The sequence below is a fragment of the Scardinius erythrophthalmus genome (genome assembly GCF_964197995.2).
Source record: "Scardinius erythrophthalmus genome assembly, chromosome: 15".
In the NCBI taxonomy this organism is placed as follows: domain Eukaryota; kingdom Metazoa; phylum Chordata; class Actinopteri; order Cypriniformes; family Leuciscidae; genus Scardinius; species Scardinius erythrophthalmus.
Window position 1 is genome coordinate 33,122,026 of NC_138235.1, and position 19,179 is coordinate 33,141,204.

Below are 19,179 nucleotides of genomic sequence, written 5' to 3' on the forward strand. Positions count from 1 at the left end.
TGCAGTAAAAAAAAAGAAGAAAAAAAGTATTATTCAGGTCCTTCATGCAGTTTTGCTTTTTAAGTAAATTTAACTTGTTTTAAGGATTAAAACAAGATATTTTATCTGGATGTTCATACAATGTCCAAAAGCATAAATAAATATACACAGGCCCCAGGGAGAGAGTGAGGGAGGGAGGGTGGGATGGAGGGATTGGTTGGTTGGTTCATTTATTCATTCAATCTGCAAGACATATTGTAAAATATGGTTTCAATCTTATCTAGCCTTTCTAGGGAAACATCACCTATCGCCTCCTTCTCTGCATGTGAGAAGCTGTACTAGACAGAACCACCATCATGCCAGGCCTGATCAACAAGAGCAAACGGAGCGCTCTGCCTCTCAGCGTCTCTGACATCACTTCCTGCGTCAGGGGTTACACCCTGGCAATGACGGCCTCCTTGACCTATGAAAACATTGAAGATCATCCTGTCGAGGGTGAGTATGCTGTCTAATGGATGCGTTACTTCTTCTGATATTTCTGAAATGATATCCATCATTAGTGGCTCTTCCTAAGGCTTTAGTTTTACACTCAAAAAATAAATTAGGCCTAAATTTAAGATTTATGTATTGCGTTTAAAATTTGGATGACACAGTTTTAACATACTGTATGATGCATGTTTGTCAGACATAAATAAATGAAACGGATACGATTTATCTATAGTACTAATAAACTGAATGTGTTTAATAACACATCATGGTACAATAACAATAACCAGGTTTATATATTTATCATCAATAAATCCAATCTGTTTCTATCTCATAAATTTTGATCTAATTGAATATTGCTTGGTCCACAGCAAGCCATATTTGGCAAGGCAAGGCAAGGCAAGTTTATATTTGATCCATGTTTGTATTTTTTGCTGAATAAATGTAATGTTTTCACGATGAACAGATTTATGCTGATTTGAATAAATGCATTTTGAAAATAGGATCATTAAAATCAAATAGATGCAAATAGTTAATAGCCATGAGTGCAGAAACAGGTTTCTGACAAACATGCATTACATTAAGTTTGACTTGTTAGAACTGTGTTATCCAAATGGATGGGAATTTTATTTGCAGTTCAATTACATAAATCTTAAATTTAGGCCTAACTATTGTATATTGTTCATACTTAAGCGATTTGACCTTAAACTTTAGTTTTAAATTTGCCATGTAACTCTTCATAACATGTTCCAGTTGATCCAACTTCGAGGACTAGACTAATCTCATAAGATGCATAATCAGGCTCTGAGCAAACACTCCAAAACATTATGTGTTGGCTCAACAAAACAAATTAACGCAACAGTTGCATCCATTTTTTTGTTATGACAACTTGAGGTGAAATTACGTTTAACCAGCAAGCTACATTGAGAAGATTTAGAAGAGCTTAATAATTTTTAGCATAAATCTTTAGTCGCTCCAACTACTTGAGTTGTAGCCCTGGAACCAATTAATCTTATCTATTTCAGTTCAGATCCACAGCTATAGCACATTCTTAATGGAACTTATTTGGGATTTAATGAACAAGTAAGATATTACTTGTCACTGGCGTTAGCTCAGTCATTGCTTAAAGAGTCTGTGTAGTGTTTACATTCATGTCGTCTACTCGTCCACAGTGGTAACCACAAAAACTTCAACATTACAGAAACTCCTTTAAATGTCAAACATACTATCATTAAACATTAACAGGTCTTTTCTTTCACTAAAAAAACCTAAAATAACACGTCATTTCAACATTTATTTTCCTTATCCACTCCTATGCAAAGGATGCTGGAAACTACAAATCCACTGCCTAATTTCTGAAGTTATCAAGACAAATTCATTAAGTTGCTACAACTTTATTTTAAAAAACAACTAAACCAACTAAACTAATTTTAGTTTACATTACGCACAATATTAAGTTGATTCAGTTATCAAAATTATTGTGTCAATAGAACTCAAAATAATGTTTGCAACTTAAGAGGTTTCATTGAAACAATAAATTTGAATTTTTGCAACCATGCATTTGTTTCCAAACCTGTATACATTTCTTGTTCTGCTGAACATGAAGAAAGATATTTTGTATATTTCACTTTATCCATTTGATCAATGATAAGAATCAAGAATTAATTAGTAATTTCTCAAAAGCATTTTGGGACGAAATGCATCAAACTCTTTATAATCACAGTGATACTTTCTCAAAATTCCCTGAAGGGAAGAGAAACACTTGTCTTTCCCTCCCAACCTCATCAGCTATTTGTGTGAAGTCTAGAAATGTCACTGGCACATTGCTGCTCTGAGGTCTCCAGTGTCGTATTGACTCCAACATATTGGATTTTGCATTGGTCAATGCTGAAAGCACTAAAACGAAGGATTTTATTTCTGTCAAGAGCAAAATTAGCTTTGTGGAAAGATGGCCTTTTGCTACTGTGTAATAAACAATGCATTCTCCTGAATCACTTTTTTCTAATCCTCTTCCTGTGATTCATGCAGGAATCTTTATTTATCCTCTGGATGACAGCAGCGTGGTGGTTGGGTTCGAAGCGATGATTGGCAGCCAGATTATAACCGTGCAGGTCAAAGACAAAGCGAAAATCGATGACTGTTACTTTGATTGCTGTAATGCCAATGGAACCCCGCAAAGTGGAGGTGGTAAGATTGCATGCTCATTTATAACTCTCATCAAAGATCTTAGTTAATCCCCAATTCAGAGCTTAAACGGAAGCCCTGTCACGGTGTCTGTTGAATTCAGTTAACACGCGAAATCCTATTAAGCTCTTTCATTGACGTTGACTGTACATTTCAGAGGCTTTACTGATGAATCATCTTGCTGCAGGACATATCGTTTTGGACGAGGATCAGGAGAGGACAGTGCTGGTGGTTAGTCTAGGGGTCATTCCCCCTCTGGAGACCATTAATATACTGGTCAGCACGTCCTCGGAGCTCAGCACTCTCACTAACGGTGGAATCCGGGTAACCTCACCGCCCGTCTGCTCTCCAAGAGTCCAACGTTCTGTCAAAGAGGAGCAGGCGTTTTCACCCAGCACTGCTAGAAGGTTTAATTTTTTGATAATTATAGTATTTGAATGGCAATCCTGTATTTATAATCCTCAAACATTCTGGCTTCTGCTCTAAACTCCAAACCCTAGTAGAAGTATTAAACTCTGCAATTCATTCACCTTGAACTGCTTTTCATACAGACTGCAATTTAAATTCTCAAATTGTGTTTGGTAGATAATGTCAGCTTTAGCTATGCTGTCTATTTTCGGGTTTTCTAAACGTTAAACTTTTTAGGAAATTTAAGATTTAAGTAAACTCCCATTTACTTACATTGACATGTTTAACATTAAAAATATGTCATATCAGTGTAATATCGGCATACTGAATTGTGATTGGTGCTCTTTCTTGTATTTATTTGCATATTGATTTTTTCCCCTTGCATCTATTTAATTAATGCAGAATCACAACACCAACCTTAAAATGACCGCAAATGAAAATTCTGTCGTTTACTCACACTCATGTTGTTTCAAATCTGTATGACTTTGTGTGGAACACAAAAGAAAATATTTCGAAGAACTTTGGGAACCAAACAAATTTGGACCCCATTGACTTCCATTGCATGAAAAAAAAGGCAACACAAAATATATTTTTATATGTTCCACAGAAGAAAGTAAGTTTGGAATGACATGGGTAAATGATGACAGAATTTCATTTTCCTTCAAGAATTGTAATAGTTGAGATGTCTGCTGCTCAACAGAGCGGAAAAAAAGGAGCCACTCCTCAAAATATCTTATTTCATGTTACACAGAAGAAAGTTTTGTACACTTTTGGAACGGCATGAGTAAATGATGACAAACTTTTCATTTCTGATTGAACTATTCCTTTAAATCCTACTGTTCTTTTACTGCCTTGTAAGCACTGTTACTTCCTTCGAAATAAGAAAGAAAGTTGAGCTCATGTTATACAGTCATATTATTGCTTCAGGACTTAATGAAACTGAACTGAAAATGAAGCTTGAATGTGTACCTGCTGATTTGTCTCAGGAGGGATCAGCATCATTGTGCACAGGGAACACACGAGCAGACGGCCTCAGGTGTGTGTTTGGCTGCTCTGATGGAGGAAGAGACCATCAACTCCATTGACTATGAGTTCAACTTCCATCTTGAGATCAGAGGACCGTATTTACTCGCAGGTCAGTTCCTCCATTCTCAAGCATGAGTCTTGGATTAAACAACCCCGATACCCCTGATCATGGGCTTGATTTTCAGAGAACTCAAATAAGTATGAATACATGTGAAATGTTAAAAATCATGAATACACTGCAACTTAATTTGGATTAAATTAATTGCCTGGCAAATTTATGGAAGCTTAGTTCCACCATGGAATAGAAATAATTAAAAAGGTAATTGCGAATCTCTTATAATTCTGACTTTTTTCTCACAAGTGCGCAAAATTGACAGAATATATTATACATTTATGCATTTACGTGGAAGCTTATTTCTGCCACGGAATAAAAAAAAAAAAAAATATATATATATATATAATTGCGGCTTTTAATTTCACAATTCTCTTTTTTTTCTACCAATTTAGACTTTTTTTCTCTCAGTTCTTAAAAAGAAAAGTCAGAATTGTGAGATTAAATGTTGCAATTACTTTTTTTTATTCTGTGGAGGAAGCAAAAAATAAAACAGAATTGTGAGATGTAAACGTGCAATTAAGAGTTTATAACTTGCGATTGCAATATTTAAACTCGCAATAGTAGAAAAAAAGTCAAAATTGTGAGACTCTAAAAACTCAGAATTGAAAGAAAAAAAGGGAGAATTGTGGAATTAAGACACAATTACCTTTTTGATTTTTTATTCTGTGGTGAAAATAAGCTATCATATAAATGTATAATTATAAAACCAATGATGTTTGATGTAGTTTGATGAGTTGACTTTTCACACTGATAACATCCAGTTGCATTGGATAAAAGCTCTTGCCAAATTCATAAATGTAAAGTGCAGCACATGCTTGTCTTTCAGCTGGGACTCAAGTCCAAATGATGTTTAATGTGTTGATTGTCCAGCTGTAATATATAGTATGCATCTTCCTGCTGGAGTTGCGGAACGGTTTAGTCCTCGCATGTGGTCTAACGTCTGTTGCTCCTGCTTATTTTAGATGCTTTAGAAGTTTCTCTGTGCAGGTGTGGAAAGCCCCTCACATGCCATCCGTGCGGACGCGGACCCTTCGGCTCGCTCTGCCACCAGTATTGTGGTCACACTGGCAGACAAGTACACCTACGACTGCCCTGTGGAGATACTCATCTACCCCAGTGGTGTGTAACACACATCAATACAATAATTGTATATCATGATCTCAATCTACAGTTCAAAACAAACAATGTTGAGCTAGTTCTTTTTAGTGAATCAAAAGTATACAGCGCAACTAAATAAACTTTTCAGTCAAGCTGATGCATTCAGATTTTAGGTTCTCTCAACTATTGTCTTAATAATTGTTCTAAGTAACACTAGTTTGTTTTGTCCATTTGAATTTGATCATTGACTAAATGCAAAATGCCTTGTTCAGTCAATAACTTTGTCAAGGCAACTACTGATTTCTTGTTGAGCATATTTTTTAGATAGTAACAATAAATTGATCTATCATTTTGAGAGTTTTGTACAATAAATTCTATTTTCAATTTGTTTAGTTGATTATTGTTTATTATATAGTGAACACCATTTTTTGGATTGCATTCATGCCACATAAAAAGATTGTGAAAAGTCATTAAAATATTTGTGTAACGCATTTTTATTTATTATTACTGAAATGATCTCATCATTTTGCAATGCAGTTACATTTCTTATTTCCAGTGTAAGTCCTAAAAGAATCATTCAATCAGAATTGTTCAAAGGAATCAGAATTCAATTCTTTATAACTCCCATTCCTAGAAATTCTTAAACAACACTGAAACCCAGATATGTAATCACATCTCCCTAGCAAACGCCTATAGTGACGACAAACACCACACTCATTTTTAGTCCCTTTATGAAGCCGTTTTCTTTCTGGACCTTCCCAGCAATGTCCTTTTCTGTCAGGGCATTTGGTCCCCATGGACAGACAAACAAGATCACAGTCACTCTGACCTGTGTTAACTGGACAATAGAGTCTGCCTTTTGAGAACAAGCCAGTGCTAATCTCTCCATGTGCCTGAAAGCTTGTCCAAACGAGAGGCTGTTTATTAAATCAGAGGCTATTGAAGCATCATTCCCAGGCCCACAACCATATAACATCATTTCTTGCTCTATAAGCACTGTTTAGTTGAGCTCTATATTTCTTCAGCCACCCCATCATGCATCTCAACCTCCATCGGTGTCTGGGAGGCATAAATGGATCTCCCGATGCCTCATAAGATTGCCTCACTCCGCAGGTGACCCAAGGCCAGTATTGTGCAATTGAATTAATTTGAAAGCCGAGTCAAGGGGGCAAACGTTCAGCTGTATTGATGCCACTAGGAGCCAACACACTCTGTTCCCAATCCAGCAGCTGTTTTTAAGAAATACTGCCACCATGGGAGTCCTTCATGTCTGGTAGTAATGTAACTCATCGTCTGCTGCCATAATTGACTGTTGTGGCTCCACACTGAGAGGTTTTCATGCTGTACAAAAGAGAGTAATTCTTCCTTTCTTTGCATAGAGCCCCATCTGCCACACGTTCTCATCGAAGACGGAGACATGACGCCGGAGGAATACGATGAGCATCTGAAAGGACGGAGTGACTACATAAAGGCCACGAAGAAGGACTGCAGTAATGAAAAGACAGTGAGTGGAAGAAAGAGTGCGAAGGAATATGTAAGAATGAGGGTTGTAGAAAACAGTCTAGTGTTTTACAAGGACGAAAATGAGCAAAACAAGCTTGAGACTCTGAAGAAGTTGGACCGTGACGCATATAATTGGCAAAGAAATCTAGAAGAGACTATTATTTCGTTTTGGCAGCCAGGATCATAAACTAAATAGGATGTGGTACTTATTTGAAATAATGCTCTCAAGTCGTCGTTTGGGGCAAAGAGGTCCATTGGCAAATTAGCATGTAATATAACAGATTAAAATACTTTTAAGGAATGATTTTGGTCACTGAAAAGAAGTACCTAAAAGTATCATGGCAGTTTGTTTGACATGGAAACCACAGCTTTAAAATTTTCCACAATTAGATTACTGTTAGATGTGTAAGCCTGAAGAGAAACATAAAACTGTTAATAGGATAAGATAATTGTATTTTATCTAATTATTTCCAACCATTCGAATTCAGAAAATGTTAACTTATTTATTAAATGTTAATATTGATAAATGTAGTATATGATATTTATTATATGAATAAATAAAATTAATAGGCTATATACAGTTTATATATATATATATATATATATATATATATATTATATATATATATATCTATATATATATCTATATATATATCTCTGTATATATTACATCGTGGCTTCATAAAGGGACAATATATATACATTCTCCCGCCACTTTATTAGGTACATCTTGCAAGTACCATCATGCTTGGACCCTGTTTTGCCTTCAGAACTGCCTTAATTTTTCTTGGCAGAGATTCAACAAGGTGCTAGAAACATTTCTCTGAGATTTTGGTCCATATTGGCATGATAGCATCACGTAATTGCTGCAGATTTGTCGGCTGCACATCCACATCTGCTCTACTGGATTGAGATCTGGGTCTGTGGAGGCCGTTTGAGTTTACTGAACTCTTTGTCATGTTCGAAACCAGTCTGAGATGATTTTAGCTTTGTGACATGGTGCGTTGTCCTTCTGGAAATAGCCATCAGTAGATGATACATTGTGGTCATAAAGGGATGGACATGATCAGCAACAATACTCAGGTGTTGAAGCGATTGTCAATTGGTACCAAGGGTCCCAAAGTGTGCCAAGAAAATATCCCACACACCATCATTACACCACCAGCAGCTTGAACCTTTGATACAAGGGAGGATGGATTCATACTTTCATGCTGTTTACACCAAATTCTGACCCTATCATCTGAATGTTGCCGAATCATCAGAATATTACTTAAGTAGTATTTAAGTACAATATTGAATATTGTACTTAAGTAGTAGGTCATACGGGTATTTTTTGCCTACTTTTCGAAAATTATGCATTTAGACATACTACTGTTTTTTGCATACTGTGTTTTAGGGAAGTATTCGATTTCAGACACAGCGCATGTCTACCACTTAAAAGAGTTGAGTTGCTGCCATGTGATTGGCTGATTAGATACAGTATTTGCGTTAATGAGCAGTTGAACATGTCAGGAGTACCTAATAAAGTGGCCGGTGAGTGTGCTGTGTGTGTATACACTCACCTAAAGGATTATTAGGAACACCATACTAATACTGTGTTTGACCCCCTTTCGCCTACAGAACTGCCTTAATTCTACGTGGCATTGATTCAACAAGGTGCTGAAAGCATTCTTTAGAAATGTTGGCCCATATTGATAGGATAGCATCTTGCAGTTGATGGAGATTTGTGGGATGCACATCCAGGGCACGAAGCTCCCGTTCCACCACATCCCAAAGATGCTCTATTGGGTTGAGATCTGGTGACTGTGGGGGCCATTTTAATACAGTGAACTCATTGTCATGTTCAAGAAACCAATTTGAAATGATTCAAGCTTTGTGACATGGTGCATTATCCTGCTGGAAGTAGCCATCAGAGGATGGGTACATGGTGGCCATAAAGGGATGGACATGGTCAGAAACAATGCTCAGACATTTTCGCCCACAGGACTGCCGCATACTGGATGTTTTTCCCTTTTCACACCATTCTTTGTAAACCCTAGAAATGGTTGTGCGTGAAAATCCCAGTAACTGAGCAGATTGTGAAATACTCAGACCGGCCCGTCTGGCACCAACAACCATGCCACGCTCAAAATTGCTTAAATCACCTTTCTTTCCCATTCTGACATTCATTTTGGAGTTCAGGAGATTGTCTTGACCAGGACCACACCCCTAAATGCATTGAAGCAACTGCCATGTGATTGGTTGATTAGATAATTGCATTAATGAGAAATTGAACAGGTGTTCCTAATAATCCTTTAGGTGAGTGTATATACATTTTATTAATGTATGTGTGTAATATTTTATTAATTCTTAAATGTATCAATATTAATGTTAAAAAGTAAATAAGTATCATTACTCCAGTCTTCAGTGTCACATGATCCTTCAGAAATCATTCTAATATGCTGATTTGCTGCTCAAGAAACATTCTTCTTCTTATTATTATCAATATTCAGTTATTTTGTGGAAACCATAATAAAAAAATAATTCAGGATTCATTGATTAAAAAAATGTTAAATGATCAGCATTTATTTAAAATAGAAATCAATTTTCTAATTATGAATATCTTTAGTATCACTTTGGATCAGTTTAATGCATCCTTGCTGAATAAATGTCTTTCGAAAAAGAAAAGAAAAGAAAGAAAGAATTTGCTGATCCCAAACTGTAGGTTCCAGTCATTTTCTAAAATATCCCGGGGTTTTTAACGTCAAGTTGTTAGATTTAGCCTAATGACAACCATACTCTAAATCCAAAGCTTGAATTGCATCCTTAAGTGAGTGCTGTTCCTCAACAGGAGGGGGAGAGAACATTCAGCCCTAAAATGATCAGCAATGAATAGAGGTTTCTATGGAAACTGTCAAAGGTCTTCAGCTGAGTCCATAGTGTTTCTACCTATTGCATAGCGAAATAAGAGTCAACTTCACCACCTTAGGGATGTATTAAATCTTTAAAGCATGAGAGGGGAATCCATGACCCGTAAAAGATTTTAAAAATTCTGATCTTGACTATAACAGCTTCAGTATCTGTCTCTATCAATCCTTTACTGAAGTGAGCTGAATAACATTGAATATCCTCAAAAAGATTGTTCACCCAAAAATGAAAATTCTGTTATCATTTATTCCCCCACGTTGTTCCAAACCTGAATTGAATTTGCTCTGGTCTTTTTTTTTTTTCATACAATAATGACAGTGATTTTACTTAACTCTGAACTTTGAAAATAGTCAGGTGATTAGCTGCTAAAAAGCATGGAAATTAAAATCTTTGTGCACATCCAAGCAAGCTCGGTTTTATACAGGACACGTTTATGTATGTAAAAGAAAGCTATTTCCTCCAAAGGTTAATTTTGTAAGTGAGCAGAGAAATGGCAGATTTCCAAGAAGTAATTTAATTTACAATGGAACAACCAATTGAAACGTAATGTTAAGTGGTTGAAATACATTGCTAATCTGAAGTACTTTATTCAGAGAAGTACACAATAGGCTCATTGCCATCCTATAAACGATCTTGAGCTCTGACAAGTGCACAGAACTCACATTTATATTCACATTTATACTCATATATACTTATATAAAAAAAGTTTTTTTTAAAATATATGTATATTCAGACAGTGCTTGAACAGACAAAAAATAAAGTAAAAATCTGAACCGGTCTGACTGGGCCAATTAAAAGTTGTTATATATTTTAAAGCCTAATAAATGTTAAAATTGACAGTATACTGTAATGCTGAATGTCTATAATTAATGGGTAAAATTGAGAAAAACTCTATTTCATAGAGACAGAATTGGTTTCGGTGATACTGGCCTTCTTTCTAAGTAAGATGCCATTCAACAAATACTTAAAATATATAGGCTAATGTCTTTCTTGTTTCTACATTCATTTGGAGATTAAATGTGAAATGATTACAATATAAAAATAAATAAAAAACTTGAATGTTAGGTGTGATTAATCGCGTTTAATTACAGAAAAATGTACGATTAATTCATTTTTTAATCGATTGGCAGCACTAATGTGTGTGTGTGTGTGTGTTTATATATATTTATATTTATTTATTTATTTATAATTTATAGACCCTAAACTTTTGAACGGAACTGTATGTATTTACTCTAAAACTCTTAGATTCAAAATGTTTGATGCAAATGTTAAAAATTTAAATTGTTTGAAAATAAATTGTTAAAATATTTTCCTCACACTTGTCCGTTAAATAAATGCAAGGCAGAATTATATTTGTTCATATTTATATATATAGATCATACAAAAAGCCACATGGGGACTTGAGTGAACATTAAGAGATGCTATATATTTAGTTAAAAAATTATTAGCATATTATTTATGTATTTTTCTCATATAATTAAGCACGTTTTCCTTCTATAAAATACTGCATGAGAATAATATGCATTGATAATATGCAAACAATCTCTTAATATTCCTAAAAAATGGGCTTTATGAAAAGAAATAACTTGTTTTAGTTCTGTTGTGTAATGTGTGGCATGTTTTCATGAGATTCACCAGCTTTACCCATTATCGCCTTCAGTAATGGCTGGTGTGTGTTGTGTAGGTGGACATTATTCGGAAGAGGCTTCATAAAGACATCCTCCACAACCCCGTAGTCATGCTCAACTTCTGCCCAGACCTTCGCTCGACGACCTCTGACCTGCGGAACATCCAGGGGGAATTCATCTTCCTCATTGACCGCAGTGGAAGCATGAGCGGGGTCAACATCAATCGAGTTAAGGTATGATGCTTCTGCTTCTGCTTCTGCGTTAAGCTAACTGTGCCCCTCATTCCCAATGCTCATTAACTTTTGAAGACATCCTAATTTATTCAAGGGTTTAAAACCCCAAAGTGCTTCAGTCGTGTTAATGACCATTAATGGAAAAGGGTATTTATATATACACACAGCGGTGCTTAATTACCGAAGAGACTCTGATTGGATGGTTTTTTGTAGATTACGGGAGTAAACAGATTTATACATTCTCAATGTAATAAAGTTGTTTACTGTTACATTTTGCAAAGTTCAGCATGAGAGTTTTTCATGAGGTTCATAGTACCAAGTAGGACTGGGCAATATATTTAATATTTACAATATATTCATAATGATTAAAAAAAAAGCATTAGTGGCTTTCGCACCGGAGGAATTTTTTTTTAGTTCCTATAACGATTGGCGGAAGTACCTGCTTTATGGCGTGTTCACACCACAGGAACTGGGAACGATTTTAGTTATATTAATGCATTTTGGGGGGACTAAATTAGCTCCTACTTCTAGGGTCTAACCCAGCACAAAAAGAACTTTCAGTGACATACTTTAAGTAGTACGTTGATTGACCGAACACATGCCATACGAAAGCCTTAAGCCTTAACTTTTGAATGGTACTATATATTTAAACTTAAACAGATTCAACATGTTTCATGCAAATGTTAAATATCAAGCTGTGTTTCTCACATGTTTCCACTAAATAAACACAAGGTAGAATTATATTGTAATGTATCTTTATGTACCATACAAAAAGCCATATGGGGACTTTATTAAAGGCACAAAATATAACTTTTTTGCTTTAAAAATAGCACTATATCTATGTTATTTTTTTTTTTTAGTTGTGTACTTACATTATCCCGACTGTTTCCAACAACTTTCAAACCAGGAGAAATTTGTAATTTAATTCGAAGACACGACCCGTTTCTTTATTTCCGTTTTGTCGCCGTCAATGGCATCATATCCGCGTTGTCCCTGGTTTCCGCTCGTGCTGCCATAGTAACCAGAGCTATGAACCAGAGCCCTCTGATAGTAACCAAGGCGACAGACGTGGACAACTTTGTAGTTCGCAATGTCTATTTGCACGCTGTTGTTGTTTCGTTCAAACATTATGGACCATGGCAAGCAGACTTTGGATAAAAAAAGGAGAACTAAAACGAGAATCAATATCAGCGCGGTGTTTTCGAGATGCCGAGAGCTCCCATAGACAGTATATAAACGAGAGCTCCACGTCCGAGACTTTGACCGCTCCTACATGTACTTTATTAAACAGGTGAGCACATTTACATAAAACTAATCAATGTTATATAGTTCAACAATGATAAAATGTTAGAATATGATCTGTATGTTATTCTAATGTTGATCTAGTTTACTGCTAGTCTCATACAGATAAACTAACACATTAATTTCAACACATTCAAATGCAGTTTAGTGTGCTAGTGTAATGTTACACCAAGTGAAACAGCGCTGCGTTACCTCACAAGTTTAATTTGTCTAATAAACTGACCTGTGAGTTGTAATTCTGCACTTGCGTGTAGTTCAGTAACGTTAGAATGAAATGTCCATATTCCTTTATATCCGTGGGACTCGCGTCGCGTGTGGAGCTGATAGCTGTCTCTTAGCAGTCCCGAACTGCTTCTTATCACAGTCATGATAAAAACATCGATGTATTCAGTCATCCATAAACATTATTAGATCGGTCGGCTTGACGTTAACGGCAAGATCCATAATTCTTAGCAAATGTTGCGTCATCAAACTACGCCTTTGTTATTGTAAAGAGGTTAGCGACCCCTAGCGGCGAAAAATTCCATACTGTACATTTAAACGTTTTAGAATGACATTAGTTAGCTTTTTAATTTTACTCTTTTTGCTAGACATATTTTACTGAACATGTTGTTCTGAACAAAATCAGACCATTTGAGCAGCCTGTTGAGGGGCTCTGTAATGAAATAGCCAGCTTGTTGCATTGAATAGCTCAAGCAGCTACGATAATTGAACTTGGTAAGTCTCCCTGCTGAGATTAGAGATGTGTGAATGAGTGTGTGCTCGTGTCCTCTGTGTACACGGGTGTGCAGCGTGACGCACGAGGCAGCGATGACTCACTGTGGTTTTGATTGAGGACGTTCCCCTTCTGACCACAGACACCAAATGGCTCTAATCTAAAGGCTCAGGTCATTCTAGCGGTAATATCATCCCAGAATATCCTTGACCCTGAAGAAGACTTGCTCCATGCTGAAATGTCATATGTCCATTGTGGTGGGGTGCAAGAGGACAGCCGCAGATGTATCCAGTTACACTGAAAGGAAGATACATTTATTACAAGGAATAGTTCACCCAAATGAACATTTTGCCATCGTTTACTAACCGTCATATGTCTATATCTTCCGTGTAACACAAAAATGTTGAAAAATTGTGCTTGTCATCTTTGCTGTGAATTGACAGTGAATGGCTTTCAAAATTCCAATAAAGATGCAAAAGCACCATCAAAGTATCATAAAAGTATGTTTATACGAAGATCTGCTATATTCAAAGTCTTCTGAATTCATTCAGTAGCTTTGTGTGAGGAATAAGCTGAAATTTAAGTCGAAATTTAGTGGGTTGAACTGGATCATCTGATTAATTGAAAATCCTAATATACATTCTTTCATCAACTCTTGTTAAAATATTTTAAATGATTTACAGTTTCTCATACAAAGCTGTCGTATGACTTCAGAAGATGTAAAATATTGTGTATGGTGGTTCTTTTGAGCCTTTGAAGCTTGAAAGCCACTCTTTTGTAATTGTTTGGAGGGGAAATACAATTCTTCAAAAGTTCTTCTTTTGTGTTCCACAGTAAATTACAATATTTTAATTTTCAAGTGAACTATCCCTTTAAGAACTAAATATCTTTTATAAGTGTGTTTCAAGTTCAGTTTGAATGTGTAAGGAAGTGCTCTGAGAAGGTGGACTTGTTTTATTATGCAAATTATAACAAAATTGGTGATTCGTTTTTTTTAATCATTCAAAACAGTGAAAGACCACAATATTGTAAAAAATGCAAAAAATGCTAAAACTCTTCTTTAATAATCACATTCATATTTACAAACTTAATTGTAACCTATAATTAATGCTAATTACCCACTGCTGTACGCGCTGTCAGTCTGTCGAAAAGCAGCGCTATAAATTATACCACTAATTTAGATGAGACACAATGGAGGCCTGAATTCTTGTGTTCAATATGCAGTGCTGTCTATTGGCATCAGGTCTGGATGACAAAGATGGCTGGTTCAACCCAAGCAAGGGCGACAGTTGAAAAGCCATTAGCGATCGACCACTAGTCTAAACATTTGTGGGAACATGCCACCCTCAGTGTCTATGATGGGTACAGTCCTGCCATCGAGCACGGCACTTAAACACTGCAATTAGTTTAATGTGAGTTGCTTTAAATAATATGCAAATGTTACATGGCAAATTACTAGAATATCTGGTAATGGCTGCAATTATTAAAGCAATATGAACATGTCAAACGAAAAATGTAAACTCGGAGTGAACCTGATATTTTATATATAATATATATATCACTATAAAACTAAAAAGAAGTTCATTTGCTGCCTTAAATTTTTTAAGTTTATTCAAATTGGCTGTACAAGTCATTTCAGCTCATTTGTTTTTGAATCTTGCTTAGCTGAATCTTGCCTAACTTAAAAAATGAAGTGAAAATTGGTTAGATTATTTAAAAGTTAAAGTAATGGAAATATATGTGTGTGTGTGTGTGTGTGTGTGTGTGTGTGTGTGTGTGTGTGTGTGTGTGTGTGTGTGTGTGAATAAAACTATTTAGCATTACCCATTAAAATGTATATATATATATATATATATATATATATATATATATATATATATTGTTTTTTTTATATTTGTACATATAATTTACATAATATTACATAATACATATATACACACACACACACACATATATATAGATTAAAATATCTCCACTTATATAAGGTATTTATAATATACATGTGTATATACTGTACGTATATGTAAAAAATTATATAATCAATAAGTCATGATAACATATGTATATGTATATATATATATATATATATATATATATATATATATATATATATATATATACCTAATTACAATAAAAAATGTGTGTATGTGTATATATATATATATATATATATATATATAAAATCATTTTTTATAAGTAATGCAAAATACAGAATCATGGAACCACCGTCTAATAAATCTATCCTGCTTATCTGCCACCCTCATTCACGTTGACCTTCCCATTTTGTGTGTTCACAGGACGCAATGGTCGTGATTCTGAAAAGTCTTTTCCCAGCATGCTTATTCAACATAGTGGGCTTCGGATCCAAGTTCAAAACGCTGTTTGCCACGAGTCAGAGCTACGATGAGGTAGGTCACCCGCAGGGACCCACAGTCAGCGTCCTCAATCACTGCCCTCATTAGATCGCCAGTTACACTGAGACGCTCAAGATGCTCCATGTTTGTGTTTTTCTGCTGAAATCCAGTGGCAAAGGTCTGGGTTTACATGATGAATTTCTAATAAAGTTTCTTACTGATTTCATAATGCATAAAAACACTACTTATTCAGAATTCTCTGTGGCAAATAGTTTTTTTTTCTTTTCTTTTAAGCATAAATCTAATAAAGATTCACTGAGGATATAATAGCAAACAATGTCAGTGTTGGTCAGAAGGTGCTCCCTGTTCCTCTTCTTTCAAACGTAGCAAGACAAGTTGACACCATTGTTACTAAAAGTTTGCTAAGTAGTATTTCCTACTCAAGCAAGGTAATATTTGACACTCAAGCCTATGCAATAGGAGCAGACTGGGAGTGGCCTTGGACGACAACATGCCCAGTGCATTATGGGTGTTGAAAGAGTTTTCACTAGTCTTTATAAAAAAAATAAAAAACTTTGTACCAAATAGGCAGCCATGTTTTATTGTAAGCCCATTTTGACAGTACTAAATTACCCTTTGACAAACCTCATTTATTTCACAGGAGAGTTTGGCGTTGGCTTACGAACACGTGAAGAAGATCCGGGCTGACATGGGCGGCACAAACATACTGGCTCCTCTCAACTGGATCCTACAGCAGCCCATGCAGAAAGGTCATCCTCGCCTGCTCTTCCTCCTGACCGACGGAGCCGTCAGTAACACAGGGAAGGTTATTGAGTTGCTCCGCAGCCACGCCAAGTTCACCAGGTCAATGTTTGCACATTTACATGTATGCATTTGGCAGACACTTTTATCTAAAGTTACATTGCATTTAACTTCTTCAACTTGAGGTCCATCTCAAGTTGCACTCGCTAATGAGTTTGAAAGCCATCTCTCTAATTTTAGCTTAAGTTTTAGCTTTTTTGTTTTTTATTTAGCTTTAATTTATTTTGCTTTAATATATTTTTATTTCAAATTTTGCCTTGGCAACTAACTGAAATAAAATAAAGTTAAAATAAAGTTTAAGTTTTTCATCTAATATTTATATTTCCTTTTATTTCAGCTTTTTTTTAAATTCATGAAAACAATTTTTACTCATTTAATCTTAGTTAACAATAATAACACTGATTGCGAACTCTGAAATTGAGTCACTTAAATATTTAAAATAAAGTAAAGGCTTTACATTGACATTTCAAGAAAAAAATTGGATACGAAATGTTTGTGCATTAACTATTGATCCAATAAAGAAGGATAATATGTTGGCAAACGAATGCAAACAGACATCAAAGGGACATCAACATTCTGTTATTATTTACTTAACCTCATAAAAGATATTTTGAATAGTTGAGTTGTTGAATAGATCATATTTAATAGCATACAGTATAATTACTTGGAATATAGTGCTCAAGTCATACAGACATTAAACAGTGTATTTTTTGTGTTAATCATCCCCTGATCCCAATTTTCATTTATATGGAAAAGAACAACTCGGACAGTCTTCAGTTCAAAATATCCCATTTTATTTCCCACAGATGAAAGCCGTATGCATTCGGAATGATTTGCTGATTAAATGACGGATGATTCAAATTTTTCATTTTCGGATGAACTAATCCTTTAATATCACAGGTTCAAGGATACAGAGCTGCAGAGCTATTCAGGTAATAAGATCATAATCAGATCGGCACAGACGCTAGCGACAGTAAATTGATGTCTCTCTGTCTAATCCTCCTAGATCCGCACTAGCCATAACTCTGCTGGTATTCACAGGCTTTGTTTCTGCAGTCCGTTGCTTCCTAGAGGCGTCCGTCACCTCCAGTCAATTTGTCACATGCCGAGATGTTCACCTGAGAGGAACCCTTCATTTCTTCCTCATCCTCCTAGAGCAGATGCAACAATAGCTTTCTTTCAAAAGAATGGAAGAAACTGTAGGTTTTAACAGCCGTTCCTGCAGTACAAAAGACGCAAGCTGAGGTCAGACACAAAGAGGATGGCTGGGAAATGACACTGCAGTGTAATTTACTGCCTTAAACAACACTTGCCCTCCCCAGACGATCGAGAATAATCACAATTGTGTCTTACTGCACTTCATTTCTCTGCTGTGGGGACACGACTCGGCTTTCTTTGCTTGTTAGGGAAGAATGTTTCCCAGTAAACTGATCAGACGCAGAGATCGCCAGGCCACACTTTAGTAAATGGGCAGATGTGTTCCCTGTTAGTGCAGTGAGCAAGCAGTGCACCTTGTATCTCGCATGCAGTGAGCCACAGATGGTGCTGCCTATGCTGAAGGTCACTCAGTTACTACTGCTTTCAGATACTGTGCATTAGATCTGCCGTTTTACAGACATTTTTCAAAGCATTATCAATGCCTAGAAGCACAGTGAAGTCTATTATTAAGAAGTGCAAGGTATTTGGTACAACGCAGACCCTCACTGGATCAGGACGTCGCTCCAAACTGGATGAAAGAGCCAGGAGGAAACTAGTCAGAGAGGCTACAAGAGGCCTACAGCAACTCTGAAGCAGTTGCATGTGACAACAATATCACAGATTCTCCACAAATGTGGCTTGTATGGGAGGGTTACAAGAAAAAAGCCACTCTGCAAGGTACTCAGTATGACTGAGCTTTGCCAAAACGCACCTTGAAGATTCTTAGGCCACATGGAAAATGGTGTTATGGTCAGATGAGACTAAAATTGAATTATTTAACCTCAACACCAAACGATATGTCTGGTTGGAAATACAATACAGCTCACCATCCAAATAACACCATTCCTACAAGTAAAGCATGGCGGTGTTAATATCCGGTTATGGACTGGAGCACTTGTCAGGATAGAAGGAAAAATGGATTGGGCAAAATACTGTCAAATTCTTGTGGAAAATCTGCCATAAAGCTGTCAATGGGAAGAAGGTTTACCTTCCAACATGACGATGACCCTGAGCACACAGCAAAACAGACCACACAGTGGTTGAAGGAGAAAAAGGTGAATGTCCTTGCATGGCCTAGTCAGAGCCCAGACTTAAACCCCATTGAAAATCTATGGAATGACTTGAAGACAGAGCTGCCAACTCTCACGCATTCACCGTGAGACTCACGCGACTGACACTTTTCACACATCCATTTTCTCACGCACAGAAAAATCGCGAAGCA

At 36.1% G+C, this 19,179-nt stretch overlaps 1 protein-coding gene across 1 annotated transcript in view; it reads left to right on the forward strand.

Moving 5' to 3' along the window:
* Positions 1-335: 335 nt before the first annotated feature.
* vwa5b1 (von Willebrand factor A domain containing 5B1) overlaps positions 336-19,179 on the forward strand; it is a gene marked incomplete at both ends in the record, with an annotated part of 35,989 nt that continues 17,145 nt past the window's right edge. Inside the window, 9 exons of the mRNA XM_081386538.1 lie at positions 336-474; positions 2,494-2,652; positions 2,837-3,056; positions 4,044-4,192; positions 5,186-5,317; positions 6,676-6,800; positions 11,391-11,567; positions 15,882-15,992; positions 16,600-16,802. Of these exons, the coding sequence (XP_081242664.1) occupies positions 336-474; positions 2,494-2,652; positions 2,837-3,056; positions 4,044-4,192; positions 5,186-5,317; positions 6,676-6,800; positions 11,391-11,567; positions 15,882-15,992; positions 16,600-16,802 (1,415 nt within the window). The remainder of the gene's footprint in view (positions 475-2,493; positions 2,653-2,836; positions 3,057-4,043; positions 4,193-5,185; positions 5,318-6,675; positions 6,801-11,390; positions 11,568-15,881; positions 15,993-16,599; positions 16,803-19,179) is intronic.